The sequence below is a fragment of the Pleurodeles waltl genome, chromosome 7 (genome assembly GCF_031143425.1).
Source record: "Pleurodeles waltl isolate 20211129_DDA chromosome 7, aPleWal1.hap1.20221129, whole genome shotgun sequence".
Classification (NCBI taxonomy): domain Eukaryota; kingdom Metazoa; phylum Chordata; class Amphibia; order Caudata; family Salamandridae; genus Pleurodeles; species Pleurodeles waltl.
Window position 1 is genome coordinate 102652568 of NC_090446.1, and position 15243 is coordinate 102667810.

A 15243-nucleotide genomic window follows, 5' to 3' on the forward strand; every position below is an offset into this window, starting at 1 on the left:
ATTTGCCCACATTTAGACTTAAATACTCACTGATACAACAGTACTTCTGGCTGCCTTTTAAAGATACTTGAGGATACAAAATCAATTATCTTTTTTCTACCTACACAAATTGCCTGTCTACTGTGGAAGTTAACTATTGTGCCGTCAGCAGTAATGTGAAATACTTGAGGACACAAAATCAATTATCTTTTTTCTACCTACACAAATTGCCTGTCTACCAATGAAGTTAACGATTGTGCTGTCAGCAGTAATGTGAAATACTTTCAAGCCCATCATGAAAAAAACAGCTTTCTTGCTTGCTAGCACCGAACTCAGAGAATTAAGCACAAAGCAAGTTCTTTTCCATTTTAGAGCTTTTTATACTTTTAAAAGGACAAGATATCCCTTACAATTAAGCTAATATTTGTTCTCAAAGTACTTTCTTCATGTCATATGTCAGCTAAGCATTGTACCACTTTCTTTGCACAGCCAACTACTGCAGCTGACAGGCTGTTAAACTCGCTCAAAATCAAGAGGTATCTAAGATTCTACTTTCTAAAGACAAACACAGCAGTGCTTAAATTGTGCTAACTTGGAAGAGTAGATCTGAAGAGTGCACTCTTGAAGGTCAGTGCAGTTGTTTGCGTAGCCTTACTTTCTTCCAGAGCTGAATCGTGCATGGAACAGGTGACGTCTTGAAACCGGTTTGCTTAAATTGGGTACAGCTTTTTTAGTCCTAATCCAAGTCATTCTAGGAATTATGCAATTATGGAGAAGAAAACAAATACTTGCCTATACTTTTAGTTCACCAACATAGTTATCTTTTATAGAATGAGATCTGACATGCCCCCCTTCACTTTTGTTGGCAAGCAGGGCATGATGGTTTAAGGTTCAAATAGAAATCATGTTAAATACAATAAAGTTCAGGTAGACTCAAAGAAGAGAGGAACTTGTAGAAGTGAGATTATGTAATGAGTATGTTAGTGTACTTGCTTAGCTGATATCTGCTAATCCCCAACACAAATGTCTTTGCCAGTTGCACGGATTTTAAGTAGACGCTGTGCAAGTAAAACCTGTGTGTTTGTAAGGTTTGTTATGGAGCAGTAAATAAGGCTTCCATTGAACACATTATAGTTAATTGAATCACTGGTAGAATGGCTAGAGCATCTTTTTCATAGTTGTTCAGGTGACCTGTAAGGCAGCCACTTGACTTTGCATTTGTAATGCGTCATTTCCTTGATTCCTATGTGAGACTGGAGACTTTCTTTGAAATATCCTGGGCTCAGAACATCTTCAACTTTATTCTTCTACTATTTCAAATATGTAAGCTCTTTCTTCGGCAGTCTTTTCAATATAAAAATTATGCACCGAAAAAAGGGATCCAAAAAAAGAAAAGTTACAAATCTTTGGTGAGATTGCTTTATTTTGAAGCTGTTTTTCCCCTTCAAACTCTTAACATGTCAGCCTCTCCTCACTTGGAATGCTCCTGGTCCTGGATTGTGTTTATGACTGAAGACACATGTACAATTATGCCAACATACTGATGTGGTTGAGTCTTGCATTGTACTTTTCACTGATTTTGTGCCAGCCTGAGATGTACGCAGATCTCGTAACGTCCATGGGAATGTCAGAAAAAAAGGTGTAGGTGATGACCCACTAGACTAGAATATTTCGACGTTGGCTCTAGAGAATATATCGGATCTCTCTAAGACAACATGCTTGAGAGTTTGTACAGAGAAAGGTCCCTTGTATAACTCTGGAGAGAGTGCAGCCATGCCTCACAGTCACTATAGCAAGCTGTATTTTTTTACCCTTAGCTCAGCCCACACAACAATCAAACATCTCTGCTAGTTGCAACGTTGTTGGGGATCCCATATGCACCTGTGGCTACCAATGACTAACTGGGCTGCAGAGGACTGACAGTGGTGTCAGTGATATGATTCTAGAAGCAGGACTGCTCTTTTTACAGACTTCCTAGTAGAGGTGAAGGCCTACTGGCGTTTCCCACGTTTTCTAATTAGGCCTGTCAGTATCCTGCAGTTGGGTCCTTCAACCTGTGTGACATGGATGTCACCTGTGTTTATCTTACTTGTGAGTGTAAAGGATGCATAAAGAGCATCTTTATTCATGACACATGCAGCTGCTGCTACACTGGTTTCCATTGTGTGTTGCTGGATTGAAGTGGTTCCTACGATGGAGAACTAGAGAGCCATACTATGGATGTGAATTGCACGGCTTCCTCTCAGAAGATTCCAGGTTTGCTTTGTAGTTTCTCAAACTGAGGGAGTTTTAAGGAAAGGAGATACAGGGTCATTTGGAAATTAAGAAGCTCCTCCTTCCCTTTCCTGACCCGTTTTTCTCTAAATGGCTATTCCCACCAATCCCACCGCCCAAGCAAAAGGGCAGAACTGCTCAGGACCAGGGTCATTATTCACAGTTGAAATACACAAACTCCAGTTGCAACTTTGGTGTAAAGTTAGGCCAGAAATTTTCAGACAGTGTACCAATATTTCTCCAATGGTTTCCAGGGTTCACATCCCAGTGGGAACAAGAAACCCTGTGCTTCCAGGTTAGGATATCCACAACCAACTCCCCTGAGTCACGTCACTCTCTACTGCCAAGAGACAATGTCTGGGCTGTATTTTGAAGGTGATAAAGCTGACCATCTGCTCAGGAGATACATGAGAGGTGTCTATGCATGAGGGAGATGGCTGTCAAAAAGGTGAGGCTGTGATGGAGCTTAGTCGGGCTGAGACAAAGAAGTAACTTGTGTAACAGGGAGAAGCTAGCGTCACTCTGCAAGGTGAAGCCCTGGACTTCCGGAAGAGCCACTACAGCGTGACCGACTGCATGCCTCCATGGACATTGGATATCTGGAAGTTAAGCTTCCACTGCAGGTGCATGTGCCTAAAACAACAATGCACTATAAGAAATGACCAGACTGTCACGAAGTCGTAAGGGACTGTAAAAAACCAGCCGACTCTTTGCGGGCCACACCCACGATAAACAAAAGTGCTGTGATGGAGGCGCCAATATCAGGAACTACATACTCGCCTTCTGTTTGGGTAATGGGTTTGTGTCTGAGCCCAAGGAAGAATCACAGGCAACAAGAGCTGCTAGGCATGAGTATCACTACCTAGCTGCCTCCACGACTGGTGCTGGCACTGCGCCGCTCACCTGGTATCTGCACGCCAGAGTGTTGGGCTGGGATGAGACAACTGCACCGCAAAGCCACATCCTGCAGCAGCACCGACTTCATCAAGGAAGCAGAGCAGCACGGCGGGCCTGTGCCCGATCCAGTATGACAAGGCAGAAGATACTGTCTGCCAAAGGTCTACAGGCACAGGTGAGGAAGCCAGATTCAAACACCTTGAAAAAAGGCAACTGGGAGCAGTAGGGACCGCACCATTCACACACTGAAACAACTTGTTCAAACCCTGTAATACGTTATCAGGGGGATCCCCAAAGACAACCCGAGGGGGAGAGGTTGTGGCACATGAGCACCTTGTGAGGTTGTCCCACAAGAGTAGCTCAGGCTACACTTGTGTACATCATTCAAAACCATTGTGACTAGCTACTTTTGTTCCACTTATTTGCAGTTTTACATTGTGTAATTTAGAGTCAAGTCGTTTTCTTTTCCAAAGTCTAAGCACTAGCATGACATTCAGTGATATATTTGTTTGTGGTTTGTTGATTTCTTTGACTCTACCCCCACACCATCTTCCTGAGTAAGCTTTGCACTGCTCACCTTTGGCATCCTGAGGGTCAAGGGCTGAAGGGGCAGACTTCAGGACAAATAGTAACCGGCTTTATTGGTACAGTCTTAGTCCAAAAACCCCTGAGTACCTTGGCACTCCCACGCCGAGGTCAGTTTACTCTCTCGTCTAGATTCTGTTATGGCACCAAGCACGCCAATGAAGTGTGCAGTTTGTGCACATATCAAGAAAGGCAAGAAGCTTGGCTTTGTAGTAGGGGTATTTACACTTTTTAATTTGAAAATGAAGCCTTGTGTATATCCTAATGATTGGACTATCTCTAATTAACAGAGTTTCTTGGTTTTCCTTCGTTTTCACCCCTGTAACATTTTTTCCCTGTAAACTGGCAGTATTTTGTTACGAGTACTACTTGGTTCTGAAAATGGACCCACGCTTTACTCATGAGAAATTTTAAAGCTGTTTTTCCTTGCAACAGTGAAACTAGATGGATGTTACCAGTCCCTTTTTTCCTCAAAGCAACTTTAATATTGTACAGACTTCCCATTTGTAACCTGAAAAACAACTTGAAGAAACACCTTTCAACATCCCACACTGATACTTTGTTATAATGTGTCCTTCCGAATTAAAGGATGCATTCTTGCATGCCTTGGAAAGTACTTTGAGGAGGGCTGGCAGAAGTGGTGCATTCGTACCATCTGCCCACAGGTTGAGACTCATATTTACAGGTAGATTGTGGTTTGCATGTAGTTCATTTTGTGTGCAGGTTGTCCATGTTTGTGATTCATATTGTATGACCTTTGTAAACCACACTGTTTAAAAATGATAGAACTGTATTATTATACCTATTCAGAAATCCTCCCATACCTCTCAGCAGACCTTTTTTATAACTTCCGACCATTCTGGTCAAACTGGTCTCGACGATTAGCCCAGTAAGGATTGACTGGGACTTATTTGTTCTCCCACAAGCGAGAGGAGGGTTCGAGGTGCCAGACCCAGAAGTCTACAGCTAGTGGCCCAATGCCACTTTGCAAAATGTTGGTGTAACTCCGATGCCCACATCGCTTACCTCATTCCCGAACAGAATCAAACTAATGGAATCCCTTTGGCTTCGCTCATACCAGGGGTCTGCAAAGTCGGTCCTGGAGAGCCGGGTCCATGCTAGATTTTTAGCATATCCACATTTAGCCAAAAGATGTTTCAGAAATCTACATTATTCTAAATGAGGAGATGCTAAAAATCTGGCATGGACCCGGCTCTCCAGGACCGACTTTGCAGAACCCTGGCTTATACCATTTGCTCTTCCCAATCCATAAAGGGACATTAAAATAATCAATGCTCCCTGCTGGCCGTGGAGATCACTTTATCGCAGATTCGGGGGGAAATGCTTGTACTCCTCGGCCCTTACGTTGGTATCCAACTGTTTGCTGCCACTTATGGCCGAACACACTGCGCAAAATACCTTGCAGAAGATGGCTATAATGAAAATGGGCCATCTGTATCTAGATGGGAAATCTATGACTTTGAAGCGATTCCACTCCAGTGGAGATGCCACCACGCTTGATATTTTTATTTACACTAGATTTCATAATACTGTAATGGATAATTTACTGGCTTTTCAAAATAAACCATCTCCCTTTCCCCCATTGATGTAACTTACTGCCACTGATGCCACCGGATGAGTATCTAGGCTCTAGGTGCACATATAACAAAGCAGGAGTCAGTCTGGCTCAGCCAGAGTGGCTTTGGACAAAGAGCTGAAAGAATCCCTGACCGAGGTTCAAAGCTTCAATGGATATATTGTTGCACACAAACTGGTATACAGGCACAAGCTATTGCATTATAAATACCTCTACCGGGCATATTGTACCCATTGTGACAGCACAGGATAGATTTGTTTTGTTCCCATAGATGTCTCTGATGCAGGTGAGGCAATGCTAGGTTTCTCCATCTGGTGTGCGAATGTCCTCCTGTTTCTAAGTACTAGCAGGAGGTTCTCCGGGTTGTAGAAGAAATGGCATGGAAGTCTTTGGGACCTGCCCGACGCATGCCATTATTGGGGTTTGTGAAGGGCATTCCCACAGGACGTGTGCCCTTTGACTGCAATGTTTCTCTTGTTAGCCAAGCGTAGAGTAGCTATGAGTTGGGGTAGGATTCAAGTACTCAGTTGCACTGGTTAGTAAGGCGATGTGGCAACTTGCAGTTATCGTATAGAAACCTACACCTTGAAGCGGGCTCATACTTCTAGACCTAGGGACATTTGAGCACTCTGTAGGGCTTGTCTTCTCCGTCGCAAAGTTGCTAATCCTGAAAGCCCTGCTGAAGAAACAACCAAATAGCTACTTTGCGTATACATGGTCATTTACTGTTCTTGTTTTAAACTACATTATCTTTTGCTTCATAACTGTTCCTCTCTGTTTATCAACGGTTCTCTTGTTTCCACTCTCTATTTTATTTCTATGACCAGGATGCACTGCTGTGCTACTGTTCTCGAATTTTGGGCTATATTTTTGCACTGTCATGCACAAAGCAATAATTATGATGTACAATACTGACCCCTCTTTTTCGGAATGTATCTATGCAACCTTTCTATTTATTGCATGATCTCTAGTACTTTTTAACGATGATTGTACTTCCTGTATTGAATTTGAAATAATATTTTTTTTTAAAAGATTACAGATGGAAAGCATGTGGCAGCAGGAAAACGTCAGCTTTTTGCAGCAATTGTATGTTGCCTCTTGAATCTTACCTCTGACACCTATGAAATTATTTTATTTTCCAGGTGTGTCTCAGACAGGCAGCGCTCCTTTGCATTAGGGATCCAGTGGATTGTTGTTAGAACTTTTGGTAAGTGTCAGCTTACGTAAAACTCACATCTATCTAGTAGGGTGTCTGTGTTGTTATATTCTGGGTAAAATTATTGCATTTTCTAAATACAACATCACATTTTAGGAATTATTTAGTAATATCAGCATTTGCCATAGCCCTCACCCAGAGTTTTTTGACTACATGGGGGCTTAATGAATTATTGCTTACTGAAGCATACAGGAGCATATCTGTATATTTGTGGTAATGGCTATGAATCTCAGAGTGTCTCCTTCACCTCTATTCTTCTCAGGGTCTCAGGCATAATGTAGCGCAAAGGGTCACAGAGTGGAGCAATGCATGCATTGCACCACTCTCTGAAAATACGGCACGAGGATTTCGGACTCGTTGGGCCACATTAACGTCCGAAATATTGATGTTAAAATGGCACTAGGGGACTATAAATATGCCCCTTGGTTTGGTAAACAGTACTAAGTCCTCCTTGCCGAAGAATTACGTTTTCCCACTCTGAGAACTGGAAGCACTGTGTGTAATGCTCTGCCTCAAGAGACGTGTGCCTAAAAAAGTATCTTGCAAACAAATTGACAGACTTACAAACATGCAACTATGCCTACCAAAATGTATTCGGAAAAAATAATTGTTAGTCTTACGTCAACAGTAGCACCTGTTACTGTGCACTTAGGTTGGGGGTTAAAATGTAAGTGCAAAAGATGATGCTCAGCTACACACACGGAACAGAGCCAGTGTATGCCCAGTTTCTGATCCTGCTATTGGTTCTGAATTCTCAGTGGTTGATAATGAGTAGAAACATATGGACTAAAAGTATTTGTAAGGATTTCAGAATATTATGCATGGAAGTCTGCAAGAGCTGCTATTCCTTGCAGCAATAGGGAATTCCTTGATACCCTAGTGATTCCTGTACAGTCAGCCAAAGCCAGTTTTCCCAGTCCATTTCTTTGGACTGCTTTGGAACCACTGTAATGTGTTCTTGCTGAGGGCAATGCCTTGGTATCCTGTTTAGATGTAAAATAGCAGTGAACTTCTATTGCTTAATCGCAATACAAAACAGCAGCAAAATGTTTGGAGGTTTGAGTAATTTGGAGGTAAGATGTCTAGAGTGAAAATGTGGGATATCAGCACTTAGTCCCTCAGTACAAGTGACCCTGAGTGGTATCCCTGTGAGGACATTGCTTCAGTCCAGTCTGGGTAGTCAGATGTTTCCGACCCGGGATTATCATGTTTAAAAATAGCAGACCCTTGAATCCTGGAGACATGGCACAAGAATGTCTAGTTAAAGTGTGAGCAGCTTCCATGTAGCTGCCTTACATATGTCAACTAAAGGAACATTTCTTAAGCATGCAGCAGTAGCCATCTTTTCTTGTGTAGAATGTGCTCTTGATCTTGCAGGAAGGGCTTATTAGTCAACTGGAAACAAGCGGCTGTACAGGAAACTCAAATTCAAGATATACATGCAGTCCTGGCAACTCTGCTCTCATAACCGCAAAATCCTTGTGATCCCTCAAAATAACTGTAATTCCCAAAAGGTAAGTGCTTCTCAGCGACTGAATGTTGCCTGTGGAACAGCCTGCTTCAATATTTGTGTAACACCATCAGTCTCTCTGCAATCAAAATACAACAGACAACTTATTTATTCTGATATCTACCCCACCATGTCTAAATCATCTCTCAATATCCTACTAGTGCCTAGAGACAATTAAGTCATGTAATGTGGGCTACGCTAAAATGTATAAATATTCAATTTCTCCAATCTCTATACATAGATACAATTGATGGGGAGGGTCGACTTCAACTCCACACAGGGAAAGAGGCCTACATCATGGTTTTAATCTCTTCCAAATTGTTTTTTAAAGAATATTTGGTTTCCATGACTGCTATGTGTGAATAAAATTAGCTATTAGTAATAATATTGCTCAGTATTGTAGTCCAACCCATACAAATCAGCATGGGTCGTGCCCAAGTGGAAAGAGTCAGGCCAGAAACTTTCCAGCTTTCTGAATGGAAAAAAACAAACTCAAACCGTTTTCAAGTCTTGTGAGCCTGGTCAGTGTAGTGCAGCTTGAGTTCTGCAGCACTGTGAGCAGAGGACTCATGTCTGGGCATAACCATCACACCTATGGCATCTTAGTGACAAAAACAGAAAATTGATGGATGGAATGCTTGCTTTAGCACTGTAGGCCACATTCCATTCTATAGTTTTTTGTCCACCATACCACTCCAGAAACAGAGTAACCTTAGGCAAAACTGCCTTGGGCCAACCACAATAGGAACAGTGCAGCTCAAATTGCCAGGATATATTCCATCTGAACGAGAACAAACACAACCCAAGAACTGTTTCAGCTTTGTTTGACTTCATTAGTGGGGTGCAGTTTGAGCACATGTCCTATATCTGCCTCCTCTGAAATTGCAGCTCTTACTCCAGTATTGGAAGTTTCATATATACACATGCTTGAATCATTCCCTGTCGTTGAGATGGGAGCCCCCGGTACATTTAACTAAGTAGTGTTGTCATAGATATAACCTAAGGGCCCTATGCCTCTTAATTTAACAGTCTATCAGAGTAATTTTAAGAAAAAGGATCAAACTTGAGCATCTACCAATCAGAAGACACCACCCTTTAGAACCCTCCTGAGAGAAGCTCCGGTACCTCAGATTTTCTACTGCGCGTCATGCTAGGGGGTCTCCCTAGAGCTCTTCTCTTTCTTCATACTTTTGGATTATCTTTAAGCTGATTTTCTTCTGCTAAACTTGTTTTGAATGATTGTGGGTAAGCCCTACAGCATGTCTGACAAGGAACAGAAGGGTTTATTCAGAGCCTGCAAGACCTGTGGCAAAAAGAGACTACACTCTGAAGGCCCTCATCAGGACTGCATATACTGCCTCTATTCAGACCACTCAGCTAAGGACTGTAAGGTTTGTCGTACCTTTTCTTCTAAGACTCTGACAGATAGAGTAGGCAGATTGTTGTTATGGCTGCAAAAACTCTCTGAGTCAGATAGTGATGACTCCTCAGCATTGTCTAAAAAGTCATCAAAAATGGCTAAATCACATTCAAGATCTTCTTCAGAGCAATCAAGAAAAGCCCCAAAAAGACCACCTTAGGGTCCTACAAGGGCCACAGCCCCTCCACTTCACCTCATGGATCCTCCAAAAAAGGGGAAGGAGGTAATGCCAGCAACTCTGAAAGGCACAAAAAGTAATCTTCTGTACCTCCATCTGTGTTTGCTCCTTTCAAAAGGCAATCTTCTGCTCCTGGAGGAAAGACTGTACCGGCAACGATAGTCTCATCGTCGTCGTTGACGACGTCGGTGAGTGTCTTTTCACCGTCGACGACGACTTCCACCTTTTCAGCGCCGACGGAAGTTTTGACGACGACATTGTCGACAATGAGTATTCCACCGTAGATGAGGACAGCGTCGACAACATCGTAGTTGACGAGGATCTGCACGTCATCATCGTCAACGCAGTGACAAAGGTGTCTGCATTGCCGTAATCTTCGTCGACGACCTCGTCGACTTGTAGAGTCTTCAGTAAGGCTGTCGACGATTAAGATTTGTATGCGTTCGTCGTTGACGACTCCACCATTGATGAAGGACATCTCTGCGCCGTCGACGACACCGTTGATGAGGAAAAAACAGCACAAAAGCCAGGAAGAACTTACCCCAAAGCATACTTCACCTAGTAAGGTAAACCCTCTCATGCCAGTACATGTGCTGGAGGGGGATGAAGATTCAGACGAAGAGGGACTATTTGGAACAGCACATAGCCCCTCACAGTTAAATGTGAAATATCAAGAGGATGATGATAAGTGTGGCGAGACCTATGACCTGCAGTACTGTTGGACCTGGCTTTTTGACAGGGTCATCCCCAAACTTTTTGCCTTCCTCCTTTTCTTTTTCTGACCTCATTTTTTGCTGGTTTTTAGACTCTGCGCACTTTACCACTGCTAACCAGTGCTAAAGTGCATATGCTCTCTCCCTTAAAACATGGTAACCTTGAATCATACCTGATTGGACTATTAATTTACTTATAAGTCCCTAGTAAGGTGCACTTTATGTGCATAGGGCTGGTAAATTAAATGCTACTAGTGGGCTAGCAGCACTGGTTGTGCCACCCACTTAAGTAGCCCCTTTTCCTTGTCTCAGGCCTGCCATTGCAAGGCCTGTGTGTGCAGTTTCACTGCCACCTCGACTTGGCATTTAAAAGTACTTGCCAAGCCTAGAACTCCCCTTTTTCTACATATAAGTCACCCTTAACGTGTGCCCTAGGTAACCCCTAGAGCAGGGTGCTGTGTAGGTAAAAGGCAGGACATGTACCTGTGTAGTTATATGTCCTGGTAGTGTAAAACTCCTAAATTCGTTTTCACACTACTGTGAGGCCTGCTCCCTTCATAGGCTAACATTGGGGCTGCCCTCATACACTGTTGAAGTGGCAGCTGCTGATCTGAAAGGAGCAGGAAGGTCATATTTAGTATGGCCAGAATGGTAATACAAAATCCTGCTGACTGGTGAAGTCGGATTTAATATTACTATTCTAGAAATGCCACTTTTAGAAAGTGAGCATTTCTTTGCACTTAAATCCTTCTGTGCCTTACAATCCACGTCTGGCTGGGCTAGGTTGACAGCTCCTTGTGCATTCACTCAGACACACCCCAAACACAGGGTACTCAGCCTCACTTGCATACATCTGCATTTTGAATGGGTCTTCCTGGGCTGGGAGGGTGGAGGGCCTGCTCTCACACAAAGGACTGCCACACCCCCTACTGGGACCCTGGCAGACAGGATTGAACTGAAAGGGGACCTGGTGCACTTCTTAGCCACTCTTTGAAGTCTCCCCCACTTCAAAGGCACATTTGGGTATAAAACAGGGCCTCTGCCCTACCTCATCAGACACTTGCTGGAGAAGAAACCTGAACCAGAAACTACATCCTGTCAAGAAGAACTGCCTGGCTGCTCAAAGGACTCACCTGTCTGCTTTCTACAAAGGACTGCTGCCTTGCTGTTGCCCTGCTGCCTTGCTGAACTCTTGTCTGGCTGTGAAAGTGCTCTCCAAGGACTTGGATAGAGCTTGCCTCCTGTTCCTTGAAGTCTCAGGGCCAAAAAGACTTCTCTCTTTTACTTGGACGCTCCGTGCGCCGAAAATTTCGACGCACAGCTTGATTCGCGGCGAGAAAAACGCCGCACTCTGACGCTGATCGACGCGACGCTCTGGGGACGATCGAAGATCCGACGCACGGCCTCGCAAGGACAACGCCGCCCGACCTCTAGAAGAGAAATCGACGCGACGCCTGCCGTAAGATCGTAATTTCAACGCGCAGCCCCGCAGATCGAAGTCTAGAGGAGAAATCGACGCGACGCCTGCCGTGAGATCGTAATTTCGACGCGCAGCCCCGCAGACCGACGCGCAGCCGGAGAACAAGCAGGAAAATCCACGCACAGACCCGGGACATCTGGTAATCCCCGCGATCCACAGAAAGAGACTGTCCACGTGCCGGAAAACGACGCCGACTTCCCCGCGTGGAAAATAACGACGCAAGTCCGTGTGTGCTGGGGAGAAATCGACGCACACACCCTTTTTCCACGCACCTCTTCTCTTGTGGCCCTCTGAGGAGATTTTTCCACGCTAAACCAGGTACTTGTGCTTGAAAGAGACTTTGTTTCTATTCTAAAGACTTAAGACACTTTATATCACTTTTTAGTGATATCTCTACAATTTCCCATTGCAACTTTATTCTTTTTGACCTACAATTATCCTGATAAATATTATATATTTTCTAAACACTGTGTGGTGTATTTTTGTGGTGCTATATGGTGGTATTGTATGATTTATTGCACAAATACTTTACACATTGCCTTCTAAGTTAAGCCTGACTGCTCGTGCCAAGCTACCAGAGGGTGGGCACAGGATAATCTTGGATTGTGTGTGACTTACCCTGACTAGAGTGAGGGCTTTTGCTTGGACAGGGGGTAACCTGTCTGCCAACCAAAAACCCCATTTCTAACAAGTACTATGTAGGGGATCAAGCATACCAGGAGGAGGCATACATACCAAGCTCTTTGCTATCTGATCTCAGAGCAATGCTGTCTGATTACAGTAAGCATTTTCCACCTCAGGAACAGAGACAACAACAACCTCCTTCATCGCCCGTTTCAAGGGTTACCACTCCACGTCAGAGGCCAACCTCTTTGCCACTAGCGAATGTGGCCACGCCTGATATGACCATACCGCAGGACACTGATGTTTAGGAAGGTGATCAAAAAGAAGGGGAGCTCCTTGACACTCCGTCGGAGTGGGATGAATATATTATTCCTGCTTCCCCTTCTCCTTCTCAGCTGAAGGTGGATTCCCCTCCAGGTGACATCGGGGGGTTCCATAATCTCTTGGAGAGAGCGGCTAAACGGTTTGCTCTGCCAATGCTGTCCAGGGAAACAGATTGCTTCTTAAATTATTTTAAGGAGCCGTTCCAGAAATCTGTACGTTCCATACCATTAGTCAACTTCTTATGGGAAGATGGGTTGAAAGTCATGCACAACCCTGCTACCATCACGGCGGTGCTTCCCTGACTAGGCAAAAAGTACAAAGCACCAGAGGATGCCCCAGCATGTCTATCTAACTTGTCACCCTCATCCAGATTCAGTGGTTGCTCAGAAGTCACAGGGAAGGACCAAAAATCCCTCTGCTCCAATTTGAGCACCTCCGGACAAAGAGTGTAGACGGTTGGTCAATATTGGAAAGAGGTTCTCGTCAATGGCTAGCCTCGTTATAAGAGCGGCTAACTCCCTGGCGCTGTTAGCCAGATATGACAGACAACTATGAGCTGACATTGCCCCGAATATTGACCAGTTGCCGGAGGATGTTAAGACAGAGGCGAAGAAGACATTACATGAGGGAGAGAGTACGTCAGCGGAAATGATAGACTGTTCTATGGATATAGACACAACTGCGTTTCGTCAGCTTGCAGTTGCGGCAGTCTTTCGGAGGCAAGGCTGGTTAAAAGCTACATCCTTCCGTCCTGAGGTCCAGACTAAAGTTTTAGATCTTCCTTTCGATGGCCAGGCATTGTTTGGAAAACATATTGATGAGGCTGTGCAATCTATTAAATCTGACTCTGATACAGCAAAATCGTTGGGAACTCTCCAGTTTCAGAAACCTTCCTTTCTAGCCACGAGAGGACTTGGAATGCCTTCATATAGGGGAGGCTACCAGCAATACAGATACTCGACGTATCCTTCCTCCTCTCAACAGTTCCGTCAATACTACACACAAAGGCAACCACCACAGACGGCTTATGGCAGATCTGCCTCTAGGGGACGCTCAACTCGCCCTGCTAAAGACTCAGCTCACCGAGCCTGATACACCCAAGGCTCCGCCTGCATCCGACCCTCCTCCTCTAGTTCTAGGAAGAAAGATATCCCTCTTTTTCAAACCATGGCAAGTCATAACATCACACAAGTGGGTCTTACTATTAGTGAAACAGGGCCACACTTTAGAGTTTGTCCAAATGCCTCCTCCCAATCCTCCTCGCAGAACTTCATCGAAGTATCTAGAACAACTCAAAAGGGAGATCAACAAAATGCTCTTCAAAGGAGCAATAGAGAGTGTACCTCCATCACAGCGAGGAAGCGGTTTTTATTCCAGATTCTTTCTCATTTGCAAAAAGTGGAAGGGCTGGAGACCGATCCTCGACCTCAGAGAATTAAACGCCTACTTGAAAAAACAGTCCTTGCATATGATAAGCCTACAGGATGCCCTTCTGCGATTGTACCAGGGAGATTTTATGTCTACACTAGACCTAAAAGATGCATATTTCCACATCCCCATTCACCCAACCCACAGACAATACCTGAGATTCATGGAAGCCGGAAGCCATTTTAAATTTTGTGTCCTCCCTTTTGTCCTAAAGTCAGCTCCCAGGATATTTACTAAGTGCCTAGGCCAATTGCTGCCTTTCTCAGGAGAAGAAGACATCAGGTATTCCCATATCTAGGCGATTAGCTGATAAAGGCAAACACCTACGTAGGAGCGCGCAGGTCAACAAGAAAGTGCATTTCCTTACTCAACAGCTTAGGCCTGACCCTCAACATGGAGAAGTCCAAACCCCTACCATCACACAAAATCACCTTTTTAGGAGCAAAACTGGACACTCAATCCACCATGGCATGTCCCACTGTGCAGAGACAACAAAAGATGTTAGTTCCAGCAAAGTTGATTCAGAGAAGGGACTACATTTCAGTTCGCCTCTTCAAAACTTTACTGGGCATGATGTCATCATGCATACCTCTAGTTCCTCTCTGCAGGCACAAGATGCGGCCTCTGCAAGAGCAGCTCAATCTACAATGGCTCCAGATGTCAGGAAACTTCGAAGATCAGATAAATATAACCCCAGCAATAGTCAAAGCTCTGGTATGGTGATCTCAGAAACATCATCTGTCTGTCGGTCTATCGTTTCTCCATCGTCCAGCACTGTGGACTATCACCACAGACGCCTCCCTGGAATGTTGGGGAGCTGTTTTGCAAGATCTACGAGTAAGTGGTAAGTAGCCACTAGAGTTGAGGACAATGCACATCAATCTGCTGGAGCTCAAATAAGTTTATCTGGCTTTACAGGCTTTTCTCCCAAAGATTGCCGGATCAGAGGTGGTAATAAGAACAGACAACACCACTACGATGCATTACCTCAGCAAAAAGTGAGGCACAAGATCTCTTA

At 44.2% G+C, this 15243-nt stretch overlaps 1 protein-coding gene across 1 annotated transcript in view; it reads left to right on the forward strand.

Moving 5' to 3' along the window:
- The window catches only part of SLCO4A1 (solute carrier organic anion transporter family member 4A1), a 414240-nt gene that overhangs the window by 323023 nt on the left and 75974 nt on the right, over window positions 1–15243 (forward strand). The window contains exon 10 of the mRNA XM_069243161.1: window positions 6475–6539. Within this exon, the coding sequence (XP_069099262.1) occupies window positions 6475–6539 (65 nt within the window). The remainder of the gene's footprint in view (window positions 1–6474; window positions 6540–15243) is intronic.